The sequence below is a fragment of the Scyliorhinus torazame genome, chromosome 6, assembly GCF_047496885.1.
Source record: "Scyliorhinus torazame isolate Kashiwa2021f chromosome 6, sScyTor2.1, whole genome shotgun sequence".
In the NCBI taxonomy this organism is placed as follows: domain Eukaryota; kingdom Metazoa; phylum Chordata; class Chondrichthyes; order Carcharhiniformes; family Scyliorhinidae; genus Scyliorhinus; species Scyliorhinus torazame.
In genome coordinates this window covers 310495283-310522327 of record NC_092712.1, presented here as the reverse complement: position 1 = coordinate 310522327, position 27045 = coordinate 310495283, and the positions used below count along the sequence as shown (strand labels likewise).

General features: G+C 47.7%; 1 protein-coding gene across 8 annotated transcripts in view; it reads left to right on the top strand.

The window, feature by feature from the left end:
* The window catches only part of trak1a (trafficking protein, kinesin binding 1a), a 266087-nt gene that overhangs the window by 182318 nt on the left and 56724 nt on the right, over positions 1-27045 (top strand). The window contains exon 1 of one of the 8 annotated variants that reach the window (XM_072510055.1): positions 8368-8643. The exons of 6 other annotated variants lie outside the window; for them this stretch is intronic. In XM_072510055.1, the coding sequence (XP_072366156.1) occupies positions 8517-8643 (127 nt within the window). In that variant the 5' untranslated portion in view covers positions 8368-8516. Of the gene's footprint in view, positions 1-8367; positions 8644-27045 lie in introns of those variants that run through there. One more of the 8 variants, XM_072510057.1, reaches the window with a different exon arrangement.

The following is a 27045-nucleotide window of genomic DNA, read 5'->3' as shown; positions in this document are numbered from 1 at the left end:
CACTCCTATTCCAGGAAAGATGAGTCACAGAGTTGTAATTCCGTCGTGACTTGAACTATATATGGTCCAATTCAATGGATTTCAAATGTATCCCTGGGTGGGGCTAACTTGACTCGATTTTGTGCTTTGGTCACTGAGTCACCCCCCAGCTATACTCTCTCACAAAGTTGTCACGATATTTTGCATTCCCCGTGATATTGTAACATAACATTTTGTACCCTGAAATCTGTCGATTGTGGCAGCATTTCTGTCACACCGTATCGTGTTGGTTTCAAATATTTTGGATTTCGTTTTAGGCTTGTGAGTTCTCAAGCTTGAGTTTGTTCTGGGAGATATTGAACTCTCTTCTTCATTGATTGTTTATGAAGGTATATTGCCGCAGTAATCAATCCTGGGTCCAGTTCTCTGTTCCGCTAAAATGAAGGGTGGGAATTTCTGCCCATACCGGTCTGTCGAATTCTCTGTCCTGTCCGCAACGATTCCCACAGCGAGCGAGACCAGAGGATTTCTGCCTATATGTACAATGGGTGGAATGGAATTATTTCAAAACTGGAGTAGAATTTTGGTAGGTTTTGTGCCTAGGTTTTGGAGCTATACATGGCCACCACCAGATGCTTTACTCGAGAACACAACTATGACTGACTGGAGGTGGTGGCGTAGTGGTATTGTCACTGGACTAGTAAACCAGAGACCCAGAGTAATACTCTGGGGACCCAGGTTCAAATTCTACAGATGGTGAAATTTGAAATGAATAAAATTACAACTCTAATGATGACCGTGAAACCATTGTCGATTGTCATTAAAAACCCATCTGGTTCACTAATGTCCTTTTAGGGAAAGAAATCTTCCGTCCTTACCTGGTCAGGCCGACGTGTGACTCCGGGCCCAGCGCAATGTGGTTGGCTCTTAACTGGCCCTTCAAGGGTAATTAGGGATGGGCAATAAATGTTGGCACAGCCTGCGACACTTGCGTCCCATGAATGAATAGGAAAACCATATGGTGTCCCAATACCGTCAAAATAAACTTCTACGCGTTTTCAGTGTTGCAAGTTTAATATTTCCCCCTCGCTGCTACCTAACAAATAACCTCTTTTGTGCCTGTGGTGCCCATAACGACTTGACTTTACTGGCCGGCTCCGATGCAGGGTCATGTCCACATTTCTGAGACGAGGCAATCGAATCACCGTTTCTACAAAATAAATGGTTTATTTTAAAAACTGCCATTCATGATCCGCCTAAGTCGTGCAAGTGACCACTCGACTTGCAAAGTTGCAACCTTAACCTGCTTCTGGCATCTGTGAACACATTGCAGCCCTTCCCCTCCCCCCGCCCCCGGTTCCCACGTTACAACAGGATTCAACATTTGGCTATCAGTCATTCCACGCCCTATTTCATCCAAGCCATCTCACTGAGCCTCGGCACTGATTCTTGGCGCACAGATAACAAGTTTCAACCTTGTATCTTGCTGAAAAGAGACACATGGAGTTGAAGATTTTCACCTTGCTCTCATCAGGATAAATTGGCAAGAATGCCAAATTTCAAATGATCACGATGCAGGAGAAAAGGGTGCTGATTGGTCAATGCTGACCGAGTTGGTACCGTGGAGAAAGCAGTGGGAAACTATAGGGCCCCCGAGCTCTCGGATAATTCAATAAAAGGTGCAATGTGTTGCTATATTTACTCGCTATAAATATGGCAGTCAATAAGGTTGCCCTTCTTTTGTCTAGATACTGATATTATATTGCTTTGAGTCCCCAGGTATCAAATGATACCACCACAAGGTTCAACCAGATATCGATCAAAGACCCAACAACCAGTTAGTTAATTCAAGTTCAATAATACTTTATTGACACACAAGATTAACTTATACATGCAACATAAACACTACGAGTTAAATTACACCTAACACTATGACAACCTGTACTTAACTTCAGGCACCCGGCTTAGGTCAGAGGAACAGTGGCCTTTGTTCGAATCTGGATCTACTGGATCTGGAGAAGTAACAGCAGTTCAGCTGGGCTCATCCGTCTGGTAGCGAGCGTTGAACTTGGACTTGCTTCTGGTCGTGGTGCTGCAGTTGGAGATGGACGTTGCCGGATCGCCAGGTCCAAAAGAGATCGAACACATGGCAGTGTCTCTCTTTATCCTTGGGGGTTTCGCGCTCTTTTGGGCGGTCCTTAGGTTTGGACCCAATAATTCAGCAGACTTCGATCACTGCCTTCGATCTGAGCCAATAAAGGGGCGGGTGCCTTGATGGCTGGGCGTGTCCTAAGCGGTCATTGACCTTGCTGTTTGTGCTTCCTGAGTAAAGGGAGTGGCGCCGATGTGTCTGGAATTGTATTGGATACCTGAGTACCAGTCCTTTGTCTTAGGAAAATGGGTCATTAGAATGCAAATCGGCTGGGGGTTTCGATACTGTCTGGTTCTCTGCTTACAAATATACATTTAGGCTCTGAGCCTGCCTGAATCTTGTATTGGCCATATTTCCCTTGAGTCTTTGCAAATGTCCATGTTTCTTTGTAAGTGGCCATCCCAGATGGCTACAAATGCTTGAACATATTCCTTTTGTTTGCAGAGAATGCGTCCCCGAATACGAATGGTATGCCATTCCTAGCCAGGATAATTGAGCCACATTAAGAACTTAACCAACTATGTTAAATTGGTTGTTATTGTAGCTATTGGCGCACTCAGGATGTTCAGCAAGTGCGGTCCAATTGTGTAATTACATCTAGCAGCAGGCAGCAGCCCCCTTTACCCCTGTAATACAGTATAAATTGTGATTGTTAGAAGTGCCGATGAGCACAAATGAAAAACTTGGGCAACATGGCTCTCTTGTCAGCAATATTCGTATTTTAAAACAAGAGGTACGGACTTAAAGAGTTAGCGAATCTGACTGTGGGAGAACTAATTTTGTACTTAGTTGATGCTGATGCAAGCTCATGCTCATGACTGTATCTGCCTCTCTTGAATTGCCTTACTGCTAAACTGGGAAATGAGTGCGCTGTCAGGAGGTGATGGGAGTGAAGAGCAAAGAGAATCTAGTGCGAGGCAAGATATTTTAAATATTTTTATCAAGTTTCCATCACTTGTTGAAGTGTATTTTAATCATGGTTAATTTGAAAGCAAATGTAGTATTTGAACAAACTAATCTAACTTTGTTACATTATTAAATGTTCAAAAAAAGTCTATGACCCAATTGAAATATGTGTTTCTGCGGCATTAACTTATGTTTCAATATGTGTGTGTGTTACCCGTGCCAGAATAGTTAGAAATGCAGATTAAAATATATATTTTTTTAAAAATGGTTATACCTGAACTGTTGTAATGTATTTGTCCTTGGCTGGGAACGTAACTGGGTCAAATACTCTGACTACGGGAGCAGGTCAGAGGTTGGGTATTCTGTCACAGCCATTGCTACCAGGAAGGACAATGGCAGCAGTTGCAGAGACATCAGATTGCTCACCATCCTTACTTTGAGATATAAATCGACATTTCTTCGCTGTTGCTGGGTCAAAATCCAAGAGGGCTGCTTCTCCAGGGCCGTTAGCCCGAGCCGGGATTCCTGTTGGCCCATTGAACCAGGTGTGAGGCCCAAAACGGGATTCTCACTGGACGTCAAACCCGTCGGGAGTCTCCCGGCCCGCTCCACCTGGCGAGGTCAGGTTCTCTCCCAGAAAGGGTGCGAACCAGGTCAGAACTCATTCTCATCCATTTCAATCTCATTGCCGAGATTGAAGTGGAATGCTGCGGCTTCCCGGGATTCCTCCCCAAGCTGGAAGTCCCATGGGCTCCAATTCGTACCGATCCTTAAAAGCATGGACCAGGCGCCATGAACTCTGTGGGGGAGCAAGGGGGTGAGTACCCTCTCTGCACTTACCAGGTGCTGATGGGGGTCCTTCAGGCGGGTTGGGGGTTGGGGAGCTTGGGCTGGGCTAGGGGCTCAAGTCGGGGCCTTTCCCAGGGTTGGGGTCATGTGGCAACTTCCCTCTGCAGCCTTGAAAACCTTTTTAAACTCTCCCAGCATGTCAATTTTAATGATCTGCCAGGTGAAGGTAAAAGTCTTCCATAACCTCCCCCAGCATTTCAACATAGAAACACAGAAAATAGAAGCAGGAGTAGGCCATTCGGCCCATCGTGCCTGCTCTGCACTGTTATGATCATGTCTGATCATCCAATTCAATGGCCTGACCCCGCCTTGCTCCCATATCCTTTGATACCTTTCGCCTCAAACTATACAATGTTTGGCCTTAACTACTTTCTGTGGTAGCGAATTCATCTCACTCCTAAATGATCTACCCCATATCCTCAGACTGTGACCTCTGGTTCCGGACTCCCCCCATACCATCCTTCCTGCATCTACCCTGTTCAGTCATAGAGGTTTACAGAATGAAACCAGGCCCTTCAGCCGAACTTGTCCCTGATTGCCCACATTTGGCCCATATCCCTGAATACCAATCTTTCCCATATAACTGACTCAATGTTTTTTAAAAGACAAAATTGTACCCGCCTCTACTACTGCCTTTGGCCGCTCGTTCCAGACACTCACCACCCTCTGTGTGAAAAGATTGTCCCTCTGGACCCTATTGTATCTCTCCCCTCCCTCCTTTTTTAAATAAATTTAGAGTACCCAATTCATTTTTTCCAATTAAGGGGCAATTTAGCGTGTTCAATCCACCTAGCCTGCACATCTTTGGGTTGTGGGGGCAAAACCCACGCAAACACAGGGAGAATGTGCAAACTCCACACGGACAGTGACCCAGGGCCGGAATCGAACCTGGGACCTCGGCGCAGTGAGGCAGCAGTGCTAACCACTGCGCCACCGTGCTGCCCTTTCCCCCTCACCTTCAACCTATGCCCTTTAGTTTTAGACTCCCCGACCTTTGGGAAAAGATGTTGATTATCTACCTTATCTATGTCATTCATTATTTTATATACCTCTATAAGATCACCCCTGTTAGAATTTTATAGGTTTCTCTGAGACACCCCCGCCTCATTCTTCTGAACTCCAGTGAAAATAATCCTAACTGATTCTAACTCTCCTGCTATGTCAATCTTGCCATCCCAGGAATCAGTCTGGTAAACCTTCGCTACCCTCCTTCTATAGCAAGAACATCCTTCCTCAGATGAGGAGACCCAAACTGCACACAATATTCCAGATGAGGTCTCACCAAGTATCATTGCTTCAAGATATCCCTGCTCCTGTACTCGGAATCCTCTCGCAATGAAGGCCAACGTACCATTTGCCTTCTTTACCACCTGCTGCACCCGCATGCTTGCTTTCAGCGACTGGTGTATGAGGACACCCAGGCCTCGTTGCACATACCCCTTGCTCAATTAATAGCATTTCAGATAATGTGCTTTCCTGTTTTTGCTACCAAAGTGTATAACGTCAGCTTTATCCACATTTTACTGCATCTGCCATGCATTTGCCCACTCACTCAGCTTGCCCAAATCACACTGAAGCATCTCTGCATCCTCCTCACAGCTCAACCTCCCACCCAGCTTTGCATCATCTGCAAATTTGGAGATATTACATTTAGCTCCCTCATCTAAATCATTAATATATATTTTTAATAGCTGGGGTCCGAACACCAATCCCTGTGGTACCTCACTAGTCACTGCCTGCCTTTTGGAAAAAGACCCATTTATTCCTACTCTTTATTTCCTGTCTGCCAACCAGTTTTCAGATCCATCACAATACACTTCCCCCAATCCCATGCGCTTTATTTTAGATGTTAATCTCTTATGTGGGACTTTGTCGAAAGCCTTCTAAAAGTCCAAATAAACCATATCCACTGGCTTCCCCTCATCAACTCTGCAAGTTACATCCTCAAAGAATTCCAATAGATTTGTTGAGCATGATTTACCTTGCTTAAATTGTTTTCCGAATGCTCTACTGTTAAATCTTTTATAATGGACTCTAGAATGTTCCACAGTACTGACGTCAGGCTGACTGGTGTGTAATTCCCAGTGTTTTCTCTACCTCTCTTTTTAATAGTTGGTTTACATTAGCTACCCTCCAATCTGTAGGAACTGTTCCAAAGTCTATAGAATCAAGTTCAAAGATCTGTCAGATTAAGGTAAAAGTCTTCCCTTTAATATGTTGGAAATAGCTTACCCAATTATTTTTTTTCCAATTAAGCGGCAATTTAGCGTGGCCAATCCACCTACCCTGCACATCTTTGGGTTGTGGGGTGAAACCCACGCAGACACTGGGAGAATGTGCAACCTCCACACAGACAGTGACCTGGGGCCGGGGTCGAACCTAGATTGGCGCTGTGAGGCAGAGTGCTAACCACTGCGCCACCGTGCACCCCCCTGTGTTGGAAATAGCTGGAAGTGCTTTTTCAATTAATTCCCCTTTAACATTTTCAAGCCTATAGGCTTTGAACTGTATTGTTTACATTCAGTTTCATGTTCCATACCTTTTACATGCCTTCTGATTGACTAGTCCAGGCTATTTCAAAGGAGAATTAAGCTTTCGTTTATATAGTTCTTCACAGTCCATTAACTCTGAAATGCTTCCTCTTTGTCAGCAGGTGCTGTTTCTAACCACAGTTTTTTCATGGAGGCCGTTTCTTTGTTCTTCCTAGAAGGACCAGGTGCTCGGAGAGTGTTGCTCCCCTGGCAGTGCCAACCTCGCTGTGCCAGGGGACAGTGCTGGGTTAGCACTGCCAAGGCACGGGTCCTGAAGCAGGGGCTGTGGGGGAACTTTGGCAAACCCATACGGGGTGGGTGGGGAGGCTAACGAGCATTTGTGGCGGGAGGGGGATGGTTGGGCTGTAGGATTATTCTGAGATCAAGTGGACTCCAAACCCAGGATCCAGCCTTGCTGGCTCCTTCGGGTCCCACGTAAGGAATCTCCCCTGGCTCGTTCCCCGCCCAGGAAAGTCTTAAAAATTTTGGGGGGGAATTGCCGCCCCTCGAGTTTCTCGGTCGCAGCTCTTGGGGATGCCTTCACTCTATGGACAGCAGTGATTTAAGAAGGTGGATCACCACCACCGTCTCGAGGTCAATGGAATGGGCATTAAATGTTGACCATGTCAACCATGACCACCTCCTGTTGATGAATAAGTAATTTATTGTAATTTCAGCTGATTTCATTCTAGCTCAATCTGCCCAGCTTACAGATTCATCAACAATGGAAGGCGTGTGTGAGATTTGTTGTTGTGTAGGTAAAAGAATGCTGTATTTGCACATTTGACTGCCTGGCCTGGTTGGGAAATATATGAAATGAAATGAAAATCGCGTATTGTCACAAGTAGGCTTCAAATACTGTGAAAAGCCCCTAGTCGCCACATTCCGGCTCCTGTTCGGGGAGGCTGGTATGGGAATTGAACCGTGCTGCTGGCCTGCCTTGGTCTGCTTTGAAAGCCAGCTCTTTAGCCCTGTGCTAAACCAGCCCCTTAGTTAGACCAATAGTTCATTGGCTTGATATTCTGAGCTCGGGAGGCCTGAGAGCTTAGCCTTCGAAGGAAGGGGAGGGCATTCAGAGTGGTGGACATAACCCACGAGCTTGTGTTGTCAGAAGTAGCTCCTGAGTCTCTCAAAAGCGCTGGCATTGTGCTCCCTGTGAAGGGAATACCTCAGACAAAAAAAAAAGGCCAAGAGATGTGTGTGCCTTTGTCATTTTGTAAAGCAATTCACCATTAAGAGTGGCTGAAAAATTGGTCGAGCAATAAATCAAGGCTGCACTCGTATATGCAGTACCGACTAACTGGAATTGTGTTGGCTGGAAGCAGTAAATTTTACTCCGCTTTACACATTTGCTCGCTGCAAATCCCAAGGATGACAGACTTGTGACAAAGGCATTCACCAAATCAATTTATAAACTTTTAAGTCAGAAAGTGAGGCTGCCTAAGGGAATAATAATTAATCTTTAACTGCAATAAATATAATATAACAAATTTACTAATATTAAATTATCCGATGATTGAGGAAGTAATAATCCCCTTTAGCGGCAATACTTAAATATGATCTCAAAAGTCTTCATGCCAAAATTCGATTTATCCCCAATTTAGGCAAATGATTATTGCCTTTGTAGGGTGGGTCTTGTTTGCAAAATCTAATACATGCTTCCTCGCAAGGTTGCTATGGCATGTGGATGGTGCCATTTTACCTCTGTTGATAGGGGTGAAACTCTGAGAGATTTGAATTCCAGACTATGTTCGGCAGGTTCAAACAACATTTAGAAAAATTAATTTGTCATGCAGTCAAATCTTTTTTGGTTTAAGACTGCACTCAGCCGAATCTGTTTCCGATGCTGCAGATAAATTTATATACAATGCCAGGGTGCTCCCCTCCCCTATCTGTCTTGAGCAGTGGCTTATCCACACCTGTCCTGTAGCCAACCTGGCCACATAGCAGTGTAGGTGGTTCCGTCTCAGAGATGGTGTTCGCGCTGGGTGAGGAAAATGCAATGTTCCTCCGGGCACCCGATTTCTCGAGGGTACAAGGGATGGCACCAGTTCCTGGGCAGTGCGGCCTGCCCTGTTAACCTGCTGTAGAGCCTGACCATGTCTGCAGTGGAGGACGTCGCTCCTGAGAAATGCTTAGAGAGCAACTTGTGTCCTGAGAATGACGTAAAAGGTAGTGGCAGCCACTTCAGTTTTGAGAACGAGCAATGGCATCTATTGGAGGAAGGTATTGTACTTCTGTTCTATTTTTCTTACTTTGATAACCGGCTTGATTACCCAGTTCATCGGATAACATTCTGCGATGAAATCAAGAGGCTTGTTTATCCTTGTGACAGCCTTTGCAAACGTTGTTTTGGCGGAGTTTTGCTTTGGTCGACATGATTGGAATTTTCTATTGTTCCCAGCCATCAATTTCCTTTGCTGTGCGACCCTTACCCTGTCCCTCTCCCTATCTCTCCCTGCTCCCCCCCCCCCCCCCCCCCCCCCCCCGCACCACCCCCTGATCAAAAAAACCTCCATCTCCAATACAAATCACAAATCACAAGCTTTACTGATGGTGTTTAATTAATAGCAGATTTATCCAAAGCTTCAAAATGTGCAATTGTACAGCATAGATCTTTGACATGACTGCCTATTTTTGGGGTGCATTTATACAATGATGCTGTTTATATTCAGAATTCACTTCACCTAACCATTTGAAAACCACATACGTGTAGGTAACAGAACAGCAGTGGATTGCTAGCAAAGACTCCCGAGTTGTTTTAGTGGGCTATGTGTTTCAGGATCAATGTGGTGGTTTTGTTGCCCACCGATCAGGGAAGGAATAATAATGAATGTGTTGGGTGCTGCCCACCACTTGTTTCCCAACTTTCAAAGAGATTTTGTTCTTTTTTTTAATAAAATATTTTTTTGAAAATTTTTGGCCAACCATCACAGTACATTGTGTATCCTTTACACAGCAATATCACAATATAAATAACAATGGCCAGTTTTATAAACAAGAAATAAATAATATATAAACAAAAACAAAAACAAAACTAAATGGCAACTGCCTTGTCCCAGATAAATATTCTCCAAAAATATGTTTTAACAGTCCAATATACAATTATCTATAACAATAACCTGTACATATTATACTTATATACTTATATATTAACATCCCTGAGAATCCCTCTTGTTCCTTCCTCCCCCCCCCCCCCTGGGTTGCTGCTGCTGTCTTCTTCTTTTCCATTCCCTTATCTTTCTGTGAGGTATTCGACGAACGGTTGCCACCGCCTGGTGAACCCTTGAGCCGATCCCCTTAGGACGAACTTAATCCGTTCCAGCTTTATAAACCCTGCCATATCATTTATCCAGGTCTCCACACCCGGGGGCTTGGCTTCCTTCCACATCAACAGTATCCTGCGCCGGGCTACTAGGGACGCAAAGGCCAAAACATCAGCCTCTCTCGCCTCCTGCACTCCCGGCTCTTCTACAACCCCAAATATAGCCAACCCCCAGCTTGGTTCGACCTGGACCCCCACTACCTTCGAAAGCACCTTTGTCACCCCCACCCAAAACTCCTGTAGTGCCGGACATGACCAGAACATGTGGGTGTGATTCACTGGGCTTTTCGAGCACCTCGCACACCTATCCTCTACTCCAAAAAATTTACTGAGCCGTGCTCCAGTCATATGCGCCCTGTGTAACACCTTAAATTGTATCAGGCTTAGCCTGGCACACGAGGACGATGAGTTTACCCTACTTAGGGCATCCGCCACAGCCCCTCCTCAATCTCCCCCCCCAGCTCTTCTTCCCATTTCCCTTTCAGCTCATCTACCATAATCTCCCCCTCGTCCCTCATTTCCCTATATATGTCTGACACCTTACCGTCCCCCACCCATGTCTTTGAGATCACTCTGTCCTGCACCTCCTGCGTCGGGAGCTGCGGGAATTCCCTCACCTGTTGCCTCGCAAAAGCCCTCAGTTGCATATACCGGAATGCATTCCCTTGGGGCAACCCATATTTTTCGGCCAGCGCTCCCAGACTTGCAAACGTCCCATCTACAAACAGATCTCTCAATTGTGTTACTCCTGCTCTTTGCCATGCTCCAAATCCCCCATCCATTCTCCCCAGAGCAAACCTATGATTATTTCTTATCGGGGACCACACCGAGGCTCCCTTCTTTCCCCTATGCCGTCTCCATTGCCCCCAGATTTTCAGAGTAGCCACCAACACCGAGCTTGTGGTGTATTTCTTCGGTGAGAACGGCAACGGCGCCGTCACCATGGCTTGTAGGCAAGTCCCCCTACAGGACGCCTTCTCCAATCTCTTCCACGCCGCTCCCTCCTCTTCTCCCATCCACTTACATAGCATTGAGAAGTTGGCGGCCCAGTAGTACTCACTCAGGCTCGGTAGCGCCAGCCCCCCCCTATCCCTACTACGCTGCAAAAATCCCTTCCTCACTCTCGGGGTCTTCCCGGCCCACACAAAACTCACGATACTCTTCTCAATCCTTTTGAAAAAAGCCTTCGTGATCACCACCGGGAGGCACTGAAACACAAAGAGGAATCTCGGGAGGACCACCATTTTAACCGCTTGTACCCTCCCTGCCAGTGACAGGGATACCATGTCCCATCTCTTGAAGTCCTCCTCCATCTGTTCCACCAACCGCGTTAAGTTTAACCTATGCAATGTACCCCAATTCTTGGCTATCTGGATCCCCAAGTAGCGAAAGTCCTTTGTTACCTTCCTCAGCGGTAAGTCCTCTTTCTCTGCTCTGCTCCCCTGGATGCACCACAAACAGCTCACTTTTTTCCCCATGTTCAGCTTATATCCTGAAAATTCTCCAAACTCCCCAAGTATCCGCATTATCTCTGGCACCCCCTCCGCCGGGTCCGCCACATACACCAATAAATCGTCCGCGTAAAGAGATACCCGGTGTTCCTCTCCTCCCCTGAGTACTCCCCTCCACTTCCTGGAACCCCTCAATGCTATTGCCAGGGGCTCAATCGCCAGTGCAAACAATAATGGGGACAGAGGACATCCCTGCCTCGTCCCTCTATGGAGCCGAAAATACGCAGACCCCCGTCCATTCGTGACCACGCTCGCCATCGGGGCCCTATACAGCAGCTGTACCCATCTAATATACTCATCCCCAAAGCCAAATCTCCTCAACACCTCCCACAAATAATCCCACTCCACTGTAGCAAATGCTTTCTCGGCATCCATCGCCACCACTATCTCCGCTTCCCCCTCTGGTGGGGGCATCATCATTACCCCTAGCAGCCTCCGTATATTCGTATTCAGCTGTCTCCCCTTCACAAACCCAGTTTGGTCCTCATGAACTACCCCCGGGACACAATCCTCTATCCTCATTGCCATTACCTTGGCCAGAATCTTAGCGTCTACATTTAGGAGGGAAATAGGTCTATAGGACCCGCATTGCAGCGGGTCTTTTTCCTTCTTTAGGAGAAGCGATATCGTTGCCTCCGACATAGTCGGGGGCAGCTGTCCCCTTTCCTTCGCCTCATTAAAGGTTTTCATCAGTATCGGGGCAAGCAAGTCCACATATTTCCTATAAAATTCGACTGGAAATCCATCCGGTCCCGGAGCCTTCCCCGCCTGCATACTCCTAATTCCTTTCACTACTTCCTCTATCTCGATCTGTGCTCCCAGTCCCACCCTCTCCTGCTCCTCCACCTTAGGAAATGCCAGCCGGTCCAGGAAGCACATCATTCTCTCCTTCCCATCCGGGGGCCGAGCTTCGTATAATCTTTTATAGAATGCCTTGAACACTCCATTCACTCTCTCCGCTTCCCGCTCTATCTCTCCTTCCTCATCCCTCACTCCCCCTATTTCCCTCGCTGCTCCCCTTTTCCTCAATTGATGGGCCAGCAACCTGCTCGCCTTCTCCCCATACTCATACTGTACACCCTGTGCCTTCCTCCACTGTGCTTCTGCAGTACCCGTTGTCAGCAAGTCAAATTCTACGTGTAACCTTTGCCTTTCCCTGTACAGTCCCTCCTCCGGTGCCTCCACATATTGCCTGTCCACCCTCAGAAGTTCTTGCAGCAACCGCTCCCGTTCCCTACTCTCCTGCTTTCCTTTATGTGATATCAGCTCCCCTCTAACCACTGCCTTCAGCGCCTCCCAGACCACTCCCACCTGGACCTCCCCGTTATCATTGAGTTCCAAGTATTTTTCAATGCACCCCCTCACCCTTAGACACACCCCTTCATCTGCCATTAGTCCCATGTCCATTCTCCAGGGTGGACGCCCTTCTGTTTCCTCCCCTATCTCCAAGTCTACCCAATGTGGAGCGTGATCCGAAATGGCTATAGCCGTATACTCCGTCCCCCTCACCTTCGGGATCAACACCCTTCCCACAACAAAAAAGTCTATTCGCGAATAAACTTTGTGGACATAGGAGAAAAACGAAAACTCCTTACTCCTAGGTCTGCTAAATCTCCACGGGTCTACTCCTCCCATCTGCTCCATAAAATCTTTAAGCACCTTGGCTGCAGCCGGCCTCCTTCCAGTCCTGGATCTCGACCTGTCCAGCCCTGGCTCCAGCACCGTATTAAAATCTCCCCCCATTACCAACTTTCCCACCTCTAGGTCCGGGATGCGTCCTATCATGCGCCTCATAAAATTGGCATCATCCCAGTTCGGGGCATATACGTTTACCAAGACCACCGCCTCCCCCTGTAATTTGCCACTCACCATCACGTATCTGCCCCCGCTATCCGCCACTATGGTCTTTGCCTCAAACATAACCCGCTTCCCCACTAGTATAGCCACCCCCCTGTTTTTCGCATCTAGCCCCGAATGAAACACCTGCCCCACCCATCCTTTGCGTAGTCTAACCTGGTCTATAAGTTTCAAGTGCGTCTCTTGTAACATAACCACGTCTGCCTTAAGTTTCTTAAGGTGTGCGAGTACTCGTGCCCTCTTTATCGGCCCGTTCAGCCCTCTCACATTCCACGTGATCAGCCGGGTTGGGGGGCTTTTTACCCCCCCCCTTGTCGATTAGCCATCCCCTTTTATCCAGCTCCTCACCCGGTTCCCACGCAGCTGTGTCCCCCCAGGCGGCGCCCCCCCGCCCACCCCACCCCACCCCATTCCGGCTCCCCCCTCTCCCCAGCAGCAGCAACCCAGTAACTCCCCCCTCCCACCCCCCCGCGCTAGATCCCCCACTAGCTTAGTTACACCCCCCATGTTGCTCCCAGAAGTCAGCAAACTCTGGCCGACCTCGGCTTCCCCCCGTGACCTCAGCTCGCACCGTGCGACGCCCCGTCCTTCCTGCTTCCCTATTCCCGCCATGATTTTCATAGCGCGGGAACAAAGCTCGCGCTTCCCTTTTGGCCCCGCTCCCCCATGGCCAACGCCCCATCTCCTCCACCTCCCTTCCTCCCTCCACCACCACCTGTGGAAGAGAGAAAAGTTACCGCATCGCAGGATTAATAACGTAAAACTCATCTTTCCCCCCCTTTTTCCCCCCTCTTCACCCCCCATTACTCGCCCCACCACTTTGTTTCAAACGTTCTTTTTTAGTAACCCGCTTATTCCAGTTTTTCTTCCACAATAAAAGTCCACGCCTCATCCGCCGTCTCAAAGTAGTGGTGCCTCCCTTGATATGTGACCCACAGTCTTGCCGGTTGCAGCATTCCAAATTTTATCTTCTTTTTGTGAAGCACCGCCTTGGCCCGATTAAAGCTCGCCCTCCTTCTCGCCACCTCCGCACTCCAGTCTTGATAAACGCGGATCACCGCGTTCTCCCACTTACTGCTCCGAGTTTTCTTTGCCCATCTAAGGACCATCTCTCTATCCTTAAAACGGAGGAATTTCTCCTGCTCTCGGTCCTCGCGCCATCACTCGGTATGCTCCCTCCACCTCCAGCGGACCCGCCGGGGCCTCCGCTCCCATTAACGAGTGCAGCATCGTGCTCACATATGCCCCGACATCTGCTCCTTCTGCACCTTCAGGAAGACCAAGAATCCTTAAATTATTCCTCCTCGCGTTATTCTCCAGCACCTCCCATCTTTCCACACATCGTTTATGGTGTGCCTCGTGCATCTCCGTCTTCACCACCAGGCCCTGTATATCGTCCTCGTTCTCGGCTGCCTTTGCCTTCACGACCCGAAGCTCCCGCTCCTGGGTCTTTTGCTCATCCTTTAGCCCTTCGATCGCCTGTAATATCGGGGCCAACAGCTCCTTCTTCATCTCCTTTTTAAGCTCTTCCACGCAGCGTTTCAAAAACTCGTGTTGTTCAGGGCCCCATGTTAAACTGCCACCTTCCGACGCCATCTTGGTTTTTGCTTGCCTTCCTTGCCGCTGCTCTAAAGGATCCACCGCAATCCGGCCACTTTCCTCTCCTTTTTCCATCCGTACCCAGGGGGGATTCCCTTCTGGTTTACCGCACAGTGCTTTTAGCCTTTAAAATTGCCGTTGGGGCTCTTATGATGAGCCCAAAAGTCCGTTCCACCGGGAGCTGCCGAAACGTGCGACTTAGCTGGTCATCGCCGCACCCGGAAGTCGAGATTTTGTTCTTTAACGGAGTGGTGCTTGCCAAGTGGCTGCTGCGTTGTTTTTGGGTTCTGAACCTTCATCAGCGGCACATTTTGTTTTTGAGAAAGTTGTGCATTTGAGATTAGAACTTGTAATTTAAGGAACGGATTTGCAATCATCATTCCGTAAGCTTCATGACCAAATTAGATTTGCTGAATTTTTTAAAAACATTTTATTTTTAAAAAACCGATCAACCAATAATTTTGAAGCCATTAAGTTTTTTAAAAATACTGGCACCTGAGGTATGCTAATAAAAGTTATTAGTTATGGTGTGGAGGAGAACGAGTCTTTTTATTCATTACGTAGGTGTGGATGTAGATAGCAAGGCCAGTTTCATAGAACTTACAGTGCAGACGGTAGCATAGTGGTTAGCACTGTGGCTTCACAGCGCCAGGGTCCCAGGTTTGATTCCCTGCTGGGTCACTGCCTGTGCGGAGTCTGCACGTTCTCCCCGTGGGTTTCCTCCGGGTGCTCCGGTTTCCTCCCACAGTCCAAAGACGTGCAGGTTAGGTGGATTGGCCATACTAAATTGCCGTTAGTGTCCAAAAAAAAGGTTAGGAGGGGCTATTGGGTTACGGGGATAGGGTTGAAGTGAGGGCTTAAGTGGGTTGGTGCGGACTTGATGGGCTGAATGGCCTCCTTCTGCACTGTATGTCCTATGTTCAGAAGGAGGCCATTCAGCCCATTGCGTCTGCACCGGCCCTTGGAAAGAGCACCCTACCCAAGCCCATGTCTCCACCCTATCCCTGTAACCCCACCTAACCTTTTGGACACCAAGGGCAATTTATCATGGCCAAACCACCTAACCTGCACATCTTTGGACTGTGGGAGGAAACCGGAGCACCCGGAGGAAACCCACGCAGACACTGGGTGAAGGTGCAAACTGCATACAGACAGTCACCCGAGGCCAGAATTGAACCCGGGTCCCTGGAGCTGTGAGGCAGCAGTGCTAACCACTGTGCCACCGTGCCGGTATTTATTGTCCATCCCTAGTTGCCACTGCAGAGGCGGTACTAAGCTGCTTTCTTGAACCCCTGCAGTCCTCATGGTGTACATGCTCGCACAGCGCATGTGAGGAGGGAGTCCTAGCATTTTTGCCCAGTGACGATGAGGTGAACCGCTGGTATCCTCACAGTGTGACTTGGAGGGGAACTTGCAAACGGTTGTGTTCCCATGCACCTGCTGCTCTTGTCCTTCGAGGTGGTGGAGGTCACGGGTGGATGGTGAAATTTGAATTCAATAAAATTATCGAATTAAAAGTCTAAAGGTGACCAATGTCAATTGTTGTATAAACCCATCTGGTTCATTCAAGTCCTTGGGGAAGGGAAGTCTGACGTCCTTACCAGGTCTGGCCTACATATGACTCCAGATACACAGCAATATGCTTGGCTCTTAAATGCTCCCTGAAATGGCCTAGCAAACCACTCACTTCAAGGGCAATTAGGGATGGGCAATGAATACTGGCCCAGCCAGCGATACCCACATCTCATGAATGAATAAAAAGAAAATATTCAATTCCGTCTTGAGATTTACTACTTCATCCATTCAGTCAGTGCATTCCAGGTTATAAACAACTAACTATGGGCTTTGTTGTGGAATACAGCATTAATAATCGTTATTGTCACAAGTAGGCTTACATTAACACTGCAGTGAAGTTATTGTGAAAAGCCCCTAGTCGCCACATTCCGGCGCCTGTTCAAGTACATTGAAGGAGATTTCAGAATGTCCAATTCACCTAACAGCACGTCTTTCGGGACTTGTGGGAGGAAACCGGAGCACCCGGAGGAAACCCACGCAGACACGGGGAGAACGTGCAGACTCCGCACAGACAGTGACCCAAGCCGGGAATCGAACCTGGGATCCTGGAGCTGTGAAGCAACAGTGCTGCCCACTGTGCTACCGTGCTGCCCAGAGTATAGATACTTGTGTGGTTAACTGTCCCTTTTTGAGGCGACGCAAAATGGAGAGAACACATTCGGAATCCCCTAGAATTAAAACAAAATTCCCAACACCTCTCCAATCCTTCTAGGCTTCAAATCGACATCCCCTTCACAATTTATTAAGTCACTGAGCAGTGAGTTCCTGAATAGCGAAGCCTAACTATACCCTGCTCATGTGTTCCCACTGAGCACCATGTTGATTATACCCGTGTGGCACATGATGTTTATCAGTTGCAGGCCATCTATTATTCATGCGCACAAAATCCCGACATTCCAGCTTGCCAGTCGAAGAGTTGGCACCTTCTATCTCTTTGTTTAGTTTGTTTGTCATGGATTTGGGTCCTTTGTTGAGCAGCGACTCTAAGCTCCAAGCACCCGTTGAGCAGCTGGCCTGTGGTGGGTCAACACCTTACTGGGCAGAGGCTGCCAGAGCTGAGGTGGACAGTGGTGGCATTGTGGGACATGGTGATCCCTCCCACCATTGGAGACATCCTGTTAGACCTGTTCTCAACGCCAATCGAATTGGGCTTATCACTAGTAACTACTGTCTCCTGTGTCGTGTTAATGCCCTCCAGTTTCCTCTCTAGGGTGCACACCTGGGCAAAGCTTCTGGTGACCCTGCAGATTCCCCAAGGCAGTGCAGCTATTCGAGGCTGTGCAGTTAACGACTTGCAAAATTGGCTCTTTATTTTTGCATCAAGCAGGAAGTATGGGCGGAATTCTCTCCCCCCCCCAACCCCACGCTGGGTGGGAGAATCGCCGGGGTGCCGCGCGTGCCCCGCCACACCGTCCCGACGCCCGCACACGCCCCCCAAAACCGGCGCGGTGAGAATCACGGCTGGCCGCTCGGAGAATCGCCGCTCGGCGTTTGCAACGGGCAAGCGGCGATTCTCCGGCCCAGATGGGCCGAGCGGCCTGCCCAATACGACGGGTTCCCACTGGCCCCGTCCACACCTGGTCGCTGCCGGCGGGAACAGCGCGGGAACGCGGGGTGAGGGGGGGGGGGGTGCGGCCTGTGGGGGGGGGGGGTTCCTGCACCGGGGTGGGGGGGCCTCAAATGGGGTCTGGCCCGCGATCGGTGCCCACCGACCGGCGGGCCGGCCTCTCTGAAGGAGGACCTCCTTTCCTCCGCTGCCCCGCAAGGCCCATCCGACATCTTCTTGCGGGGCGGCCTTGGGAGGATGGCAACCGTGCATGCGCGGGTGACGTCATTTTGCGTCATTTGCCGGCGCCGCGTACGCGGCACCAAGGCCCACTGCGCGTAAATGACGCAACGCCGTTCCCAGCCCCCGGGGGCGGGAGAATAGGGGGCTGGGAGAGGGCTCCGAATCCGGAGTGAAACACTCCGGTTTTCACTCCGGAATGAGTACAGTCCCAGTCTACTCAACCTCTCCTCGTAATCCAACGCCCTCAATGGATTAACCTAGTGAATCTCCTCTGCACACCCTCCAGCGCCAGTACGTCCTTTCTCAGGTAAGGAGACCAAAACTGAACACAATACTCCAGGTGTGGCCTCACTAACACCTTATACAATTGCAGCATTACCTCCCTAGTCTTAAACTCCATCCCTCTAGCAATGAAGGACAAAATTCCATTCGCCTTCTTAATCACCTGTTGCACCTATAAACCAACTTTTTGCGACTCATGCACTAGGACACCCAGGTCCCTCTGCACAGCAACATGTTTTAATATTTTATCATTTAAATAATAATTCCTTTTGCTGTTCTGCCTACCAAAATGGATAACCTCACATTTATCAACATTTTATTCCATCTGCCAGACCCTATCCCATTCACATAAACTATCCAAATCCCTCTGCAGACTTCCAATATCCTCTGCACTTTTTGCTTTACCACTCATCTTAGTGTCGTCTGCAAACTTGGGCACATTGCACTTGGCCCCCAACTCCAAATCATCTATGTAAATTGTGAACAATTGTGGGCCCAACACTGATCCCTTATGGGACACCACTAGCTACTGATTGCCAACCAGAGAAACACCCATTAATCCCCACTCTTTGCTTTCTATTAATTAACCAATCCTCTATCCATGCTACTACTTTATCCTTATCTTATGCAGCAACCTTTTGTGTAGCACCTTGTCAAAAGCTTTCTGGAAATCCAGATACACCACATCCATTGGCTCCCCGTTATCTACCGCACTGGTAACGTTGTCAAAATATTCCACTAAATTAGTTAGGCACGACCTGCCCTTTATGAAACCCATACTGCGTCTGCCCAATGGGACAATTTCCATCCAGATGCCTCGCTATTTCTTCCTTGATGATAGATTCCAGCATCTTCCCTACTACTGAAGTTAAGCTCACTGGCCTATAATTACCCACTTTTTGCCTACCTCCTTTTTTAAACAGTGGTGTCCAATCCGCCGGGACCACCCCTGAGTCTAGTGAATTTTGGTAAATTATCACGAGTGCATTTGCAATTTCCCTAGCCATCTCTTTTAGTACTCTGGGATGCATTCCATCAGGACCAGGAGACTTGTCTACGTTGAGCCCCATTAGCTTGTCCATCACTACACCTTAGTGATAACAATCATCTCAAGGCCCTCACCTGTCATAGCCTCATTTCCATCAGTCACTGGCATATTATTTGTGTCTTCCACTGTGAAGATCGACCCAAAAAGCCTGTTTAGTTCCTCAGCCATTTCCTCATCTCCCATTATTAAATCTCCCTTCTCATCCTCTAATATTTACCTTAGCCACTCTTTTTTGTTTTATATATTTGTAGTAACTTTTACAATCTGTTTTTATATTCTGAGCAAGTTTACTCTCATAATCTATCTTACTCTTCCTCATAGCTTTTTTAGTAGCCTTCTGTTGCCCCCTAAAGATTTCCCAATCTTCTAGTCTCCCACTGATCTTTGCCACTTAGCATGCTTATTCCTTCAATTTGATACTCTCCCTTATTTCCTTGGATATCCACGGTCGATTTTCCCTCTTTCTACCGTCCTTCCTTTTTGTTGGTATAAACTTTTGCTGAGAACTGTGAAAAATCACTTGGAAGGTTCACCACTGTTCCTCAACTGTTTCACCATAAAATGATTTCTCCCAGTCTACCTTAGCTAGCTCTTCTCACATCCCATTGTAATCTCCTTTGTTTAAGCACAAAACACTAGTGTTTGATTTTACCTTCTCACCCTCCACCTGTATTTTAAATTCCACCATATTGTGATCGCTCCTTCCGAGAGGATCCCTAACTATGAGACCATTAATCAACCCTGTCACATTACACAGGACCAGATCTAGGAGCACTTGTTCCCTGGTAGGTTCCATTACATACTGTTCTTGGAAACAATCGTGGATACATTCTATAAACTCCCCCTCAAGACTGCCATGACCGACCTGGTTAAACCAATCGACATTTAGCTTAAAATCCCCCGTGATAACTGCTGTACCATTTCTACATGCATTAGTTATTTCTTTGTTTCTTGCCTGCCCCACCGTAATGTTACTATTTGGTGGCCTATAGACTACTCCTATCAGTGACATTTTCACCTTACTATTTCTGATTTCCACCCAAATGGATTCAACTTTATCCTCCATAGCACCGATGTCATCCCTTACTACTGTCCGGATGTCATCCTTAAATAACAGAGCTACACCACCTCCCTTACCATCCACTCTGTCCTTTCGAATAGATTGATACCCGTGGATATTTAACTCCCAGTCATGACTATCCTTTAACCATGTTTCAGTAATGGCCACTAAATCATTCACCTGAGGAAGGAGCAGCGCTCCGAAAGCTAGTGACATCGAAACAAACCTGTTGGACTTTAACCTGGTGTTGTAAGACTTCGTACTGCACTAAATCATAGTCATTCACAATGATTTCTGCCATCAAATCATTTACCTTATTCCGAAAACATGAGCATTCAGGTAAAGCACCTTTATGTTAGCTTTTATACCTCCGTTTTGAATCTTAACACCTCTATCAGTAACCTCTCCTAAGTTGTTTTTCCTTTTAACTTTTCTCCTAATTTTCCTTATTGTTGAACGCATATATTCATGTAATAACCTGCTGCTTCGCTTTCCATTGATGTTTTTACTTCCCGTTTTATTCCTTTTGGTATTAATGGGCCTATTCACTGAGCTCCCCTCAGTCACTGTACCTTGTACTGTCGCCCTTTTTGATTTTTGACTGTGGCTTCTCTGCCTTACACTTTCCCCCTTACTGCCTTTTGTTTCTGCCCTTGTTTTACTTCCCTGTTGGTTGCTATGTGCACACGTGGCGGGTTGTTTGTCATGCACCATGGTAGTGTTTGTTGTGGAGAAGTAGACTGGTCTTCCCGCACCCAGGAAATTGCACTTTGGGCAAAGTCCTGAGTGTGTGTGTGTGTGTGTGTGTGTGTGTGTGCAGTTATGTTTATGCATTTGCATATTTTTCCCAGTGTTCTAATATGCTGACTCAAAGGCATAAAAAATTATGATCAAAAAAATAATACTGAATGTCACTTATTTCCCACGGATGTGCAAGGGGGGGGGGGTTATCCATCAGGTTTGTTGATTGCAGTTTTAGATTTCTGGCACGAGGATATATGTAACTTGTGTTTATTGGATTTCTCTGTTGCGTCATGATGGAAAATTAACATCGACAAATATTTAAACATTGGTGTTCTGAGATGGTGGTCATTGCCATGTAAACAAAGCAATAAACTACAGTGCGGTGTGCTTGAGATCCTTTATCGCAACAGATATCTTGATGGGTGTTGAACACCGCACCATAGCTGGTATGCTATGATCTTTAAAGCTTGGAAGCGACTAGGTTGATTAGGACAATAAAGCATTGATCAACTCCAGCTGAACCGCAGTCAAATATCTCTTTTGGGGCAAACATTGCCTTGCCTTTTCTGAATTCTAATTAAAATCACTTGGCACTGACACTGAAACAGAGTTCGCTCAGTAAACATCTGTTATGAGCCAGGGTTTAGAGAACTCCAAAGTGTATCATGGAGTTCGCCTGACCCACAGCTTTTACTAGATCGTGGTATGGGGAGCACACGGCCCACGCTACAGGTGTGGTAGAGCAGAAAAGTATTTTTTAAAGCAAAACAATGTTTATTCTATGAACTCAAGTTAACCTTTTTAAAACATACAGTGAACTTCTTAGCAACCATTAATTCAAATACAACCCCCAAAGAATACAACACTAAGTAATCCTTTAAGCTTTCTTTTTAACATCCATAAGACTTAAAACACCTTTTACCAGAAGCACATGAGGTTAAAGTCACTATTGTTATTCGTTTTAAAGCACCAGGATCGATTTACAGTCTTTAGATTACAGAGAGAGACTCTAATACACCTTCTGGCTATGACTGCAGCTTTCCGGCTCTGAAAACTAAACTAAAACACACCCTGCAGCAAACAGCCTAAAACGAAAGTAAAAATCTGACAGACAGCCCAGCTCCACCCACTCTCTGACATCACTGCAGTAATAAACACCCATTTCTTAAAGGTACCCTCACTACAGATACTTATATACACACAAATTTATAAACACACATTTCTTAACGATACTCTCACATGACACATCCCAATGTGAAGAATCAGCTCTGTTAATAAAGCATTAAGGCAGCTAGTGCAAAGAGGAACAAAAAGTGTAAAGGTTCCCGTCAGAAATAGGTGCGGTTTTCGGTGCATGGTGTTGCGGAATGTTGATCCGATCTCCGTTATCGTACAATAGGAAGGCTCCAACTGAAGCCACCTCTTCCCTGGTGAAATTGAAACTGCGCAACAGTAACACACACCAAAGGAATTCCCTGTGAATTACCTTTCTTACTCCGTGGATGTCTCTGCTGTTGAGATGATGAACGTAAATGGCTGAGTGTTGTTAGTCCCGTGGGAGGGGCGGCAGAATGGCATTGGATAGCGTCAAGAGGGAAGCTGAACATGTGCCCCCTGCCCTGGGGTATTTACAATGGCCAGGACAACAATGGCTTGACCACTCGCCAAACCGAGGTGGGCATCCAATTATATAATGATCTTTATTGTTGTCACAAGTAGGCTTACATTAACACTGCACTGAAGTTACTGTGAATATTCCCTAGTCGCCACACTCCGGCGCCTGTTCGGGTACACTGAGGGAGAATTCAGAATGTCCAATTTACCTGACAGCGCATCTTTCAGGGCTTGTGGGAGGAAACCGGAGCACCCGGAGGAAACCCAAGCAGTCACAGGGAGAACGTGCAGACTCCGCACAGACAGTGACGCAAGTGGGAATCAAACCAGGATCCCTGGCGCTGAGAAGCAACAGTGCTACCCACTGTGCTACCGTGCAGCCCTGTGGAATGAATGACCTATTCTATTGGTGGCTATATTGCACCCCCGTTACGATTTTATGACCTCAGTCGGATACAAGTACTTTGATCAGTGATTTCTAAAGAAAGGTGGGAAGACAATTCCCCAACCTGAAGTCATCAACTAAAACGTCAAATGACTTGTTTTTATTATGGTTTAACAATCATTGGAATGCAACCTGTTCATCTAGTGCCACTCCCCACTTTCAAATTAATGACATCATTTGGACAATTGAGTTCTGCCACATGTTAGTTTATCTAAATCTGTTGTCGGACTAATAAATTTGGAGCACCCAGTTATTTTTTTTTCCAATTGAGGGGCAATTTAGCATGGCCAATCCACCTAACCTCCACATCTTTCGGGTTGTGGGGTTGAGACCCACGCAGACACTGGGAGAATGTGCAAACTCCACACGGACAGTGTGAAAACTCCACGAGGACAGTGACCCAGGGCCGGGATCGAACCCGGGACCTTGGCGCCATGAGGCATCAGTGCTAACCACTGCACCACCATGACACCTTATCTAACGTGGTTCTTAAACTTTGTTTAACCCCCTTCAGGTCCCACAGGTTCAACCCTCACTTCCCCCTTCCCCCTGCTTTCTGAGTAATTTGTTTTTGCACATAATTAGCGTTGGTGGTGATGAGAGTACCCCAAGCTCTGGTTTCCCTAGTGGTTAACCTACTACCCTGCATTTTCCCCATCTTGGAAGAAGGATAGCGTGCAAGAGAATTTGTTTATCGGAACTCCTCGTTGCCTCTTAATTTGCATAAAAATGGTCCAAGCAGCTGAATGGGATAGATGATGAAGCTATTTTTTTTTGTGACTGTAGAAAGTGCCGCGGCTCTCCACTAAAGTGACATCTTAGAACAGAAAAGCAAAACATTTACCGTAGATTCCTGCCATTGTCATCTGGGCAGAGCTTGAAGTGAGCACCATCGGGTAAATGAAGCATAGCCTTTTGCGACTCGGTATCAAATATTCATAGAAAAATTACAGCACAAAAGGAGGCCATTCGGGCCATTGCAACCATGTTAGCCCTAGGGCAGCCAGGTGTCCTTTCTCATCCCACCGGCTGCACCCGGTCCATAGCCCTGTAGCTTAGAGCACTTACGGTGCAGATCCAGGTACTTTTTAAAGAGTTTAGGGTCTCTGTCTCCACCACCAACTCAGGCAAAGAATTCCGGACTCCCACTGCCCTCTACGTAAGAACGTTTTCCTCATGTCCCCTCGACACCTTCTGCCACTTACCTTGAATCTACGTCCCTTCGTTCCAGAATTCTCCGCCAAGGGAAACAATTTTATCTTGTCCAACCGACCTCTTCCCCTCATAATTTTGTACACCCCAATCAAGTCACCCCCTCAGCCTTTGTTCCAAGGAAAATAACCCCAACCTGTTCAATCTCTCCTCATCGCCACACTTTTCTAGCCCCGGCAACATTCATGGAAACCTTGTTACATAGGAAGCTCCGGTTGTTCACCAGTTTAAACATCCACTCTCCTCCATTACTGACCACATGCTTGCTCCCTCGCAGTGGCAGTAATGTGTCCCCATCCGCAGGATGCCCCTCAGCGACTCACCGGGCGAATTCAACGGCGCCTTGCAAACCTGAGACCTCTACCACCAGGAAGGACAAGAGCAGCATGGGAGCATGACACCTGCAGGTTCACCGCCAAGGCGCAGACCATTGAAACTATATCGCCGTTCCTTCACTGTCGCAAAATTCTGGAACTCCCTCCCTGACAGCACTGTGGGCGTGCCTACACCACAGAGACTGCAGCGGTTCAAGAAGGGTGGCTCGTCACAACCTTCCCAAGGGCAATTAGGAGCTGCTGATAATAGCTAACCTAGCCAGTGATGCTTGTATCACAGGAGAGGATAGAACAGGGACGGTACGTGGCATACTGGTTAGCACTGCTGCCTCCGGCGCTGAGGACCCGTGTTCGAATCCCGGCTATGGGTCACTGTCCGTGTGGAGTTTGTACATTCTCCCCGTGTCGGTGTGCGCCTCACCCCACAATCCAAAGATGTGCAGGATAGGTGGATTGGCTACGATAAACTGCACCTTAATTGGAAAAAAAACTTATTGTGTACTCTAAATTTATTTTTAAAAAAGAATTAGACACCCTGTGACATACCTGGAAGTGTTTTCCTTGTACTTTTGCCGATGTTATATAAATGTAAGTTGTTGTTGATTTTATTGGACTACACGGTAGCATTGTGGATAGCACAATTGCTTCACAGCTCCAGGGTCCCAGGTTCGATTCCGGCTTGAGTCACTGTCTGTGCGGAGTCTGCACATCCTCCCCGTGTGTGCGTGGGTTTCCTCCGGGTGCTCCGGTTTCCTCCCACAGTCCAAAGGTGTGCAGGTTAGGTAGATCGGCCATGATAAATTGCCCTTAGTGTCCAAAATTGCCCTTTGTGTTGGGTGGGGTTACTGGGTTATGGGGTTATGGGGATAGGGTGGAGGTGTTGACCTTGGGTAGGGTGCTCTTTCCAAGAGCCGGTGCAGACTCGATTGGTCGAATGGCCTCCTTCTGCACTGTAAATTCTATGTACCTCCAGGGAAGTGGAGATCCACTTGAACACATGCTTTCTTGAGTGTCAAGCAGCAGTGTAAGTGGTCGGGCCTCAGATAGGATGTGCAGTTAATCTGCCCATGGAGCCATCACACGGCAAGTGTGAAAACTTTCAGAACCAATATGAAAGGAGACAATTGAAAACGAGGGGCAGCATGTGGCGCAGTGGTTAGCACTGGGACTGCAGCGCTGAGGACCCGGGTTCGAATCTCGGCCCCGGGTCACTGTCCGTGTGGAGTTTGCACATTCTCCCCGTGTCTGCGTGGGTCAAGCTAAATTGCCCCTTAATTGGAGAAAAAAAAAATAATTGGGGACTCTAAATTTAAATTTATATAAAAGAAAAGAAAATGAGGGAAATGACAGGATGCAAAAGCAAAATCTGGAATAAGGCCATAAAATCCAGGGCAATGTCAGCAGGTCAGCACGGTAGCATTGTGGATAGCACAATTACTTCACAGCTCCAGGGTCCCAGTTTCGATTCCGGCTTGGGTCACTGTCTGTGCGGAGTCTGCACATCCTCCCCGTGTCTGCGTGGGTTTCCTCCGGGTGCTCTGGTTTCCTCCCACAGTCCAAAGATGTGCAGGTTAGGTGGATTGGCCATGATAAATTGCCCTTAGTGTCCAAAATTGCCCTTAGTGTTGGGTGGGGTTACTGGGTTATGGGGATAGGGTGGAGGTGTGGACCTTGGGTAGGGTGCTCTTTCCAAGAGCTGGTGCAGACTCGATGGGCCGAATGGCCTCCTTCTGCACTGTAAATTCTATGATAGTCAGGCAGCATCTGTGGAGAGAAAGAGAATGGACGGGCTGGATTCTCCGATTTTGCAGCTAAGTGGTGTGGGAACAGTGGCATTTTACACTGCCAAAACCGGCAGCGACCCGCTCTGCCTGGACTGTGACAGCGCTGGATACAGTCTGCAGCCGCCATGCGAGTTTGCCGAAAAGTGAGAGCACGTGTGTCCCACACCACCGTGAACTCGGCCCATCGGGGGGAGAGCATTGGGGGAGGACCTTCAGGTGACGTCTTGAGGCCGTCCATACTCACCGATGACACCGTTTTGGAGGGCGTGGAGCATCCGAAAACAGGCGCCGCCCCCGATTCGGTCGTAAAAAGCGTTTCTCCGCCCGATCGCTGATTAAGAGATCGGCGTCAGGTGGAGAATCCCACCCAAAGTTTTGGGTCGATGACCGTCCATTGAAAGCAATTTTTAAAGCTTTGCTTGGCGCTTTTCATCCCTGCCCTATCCTC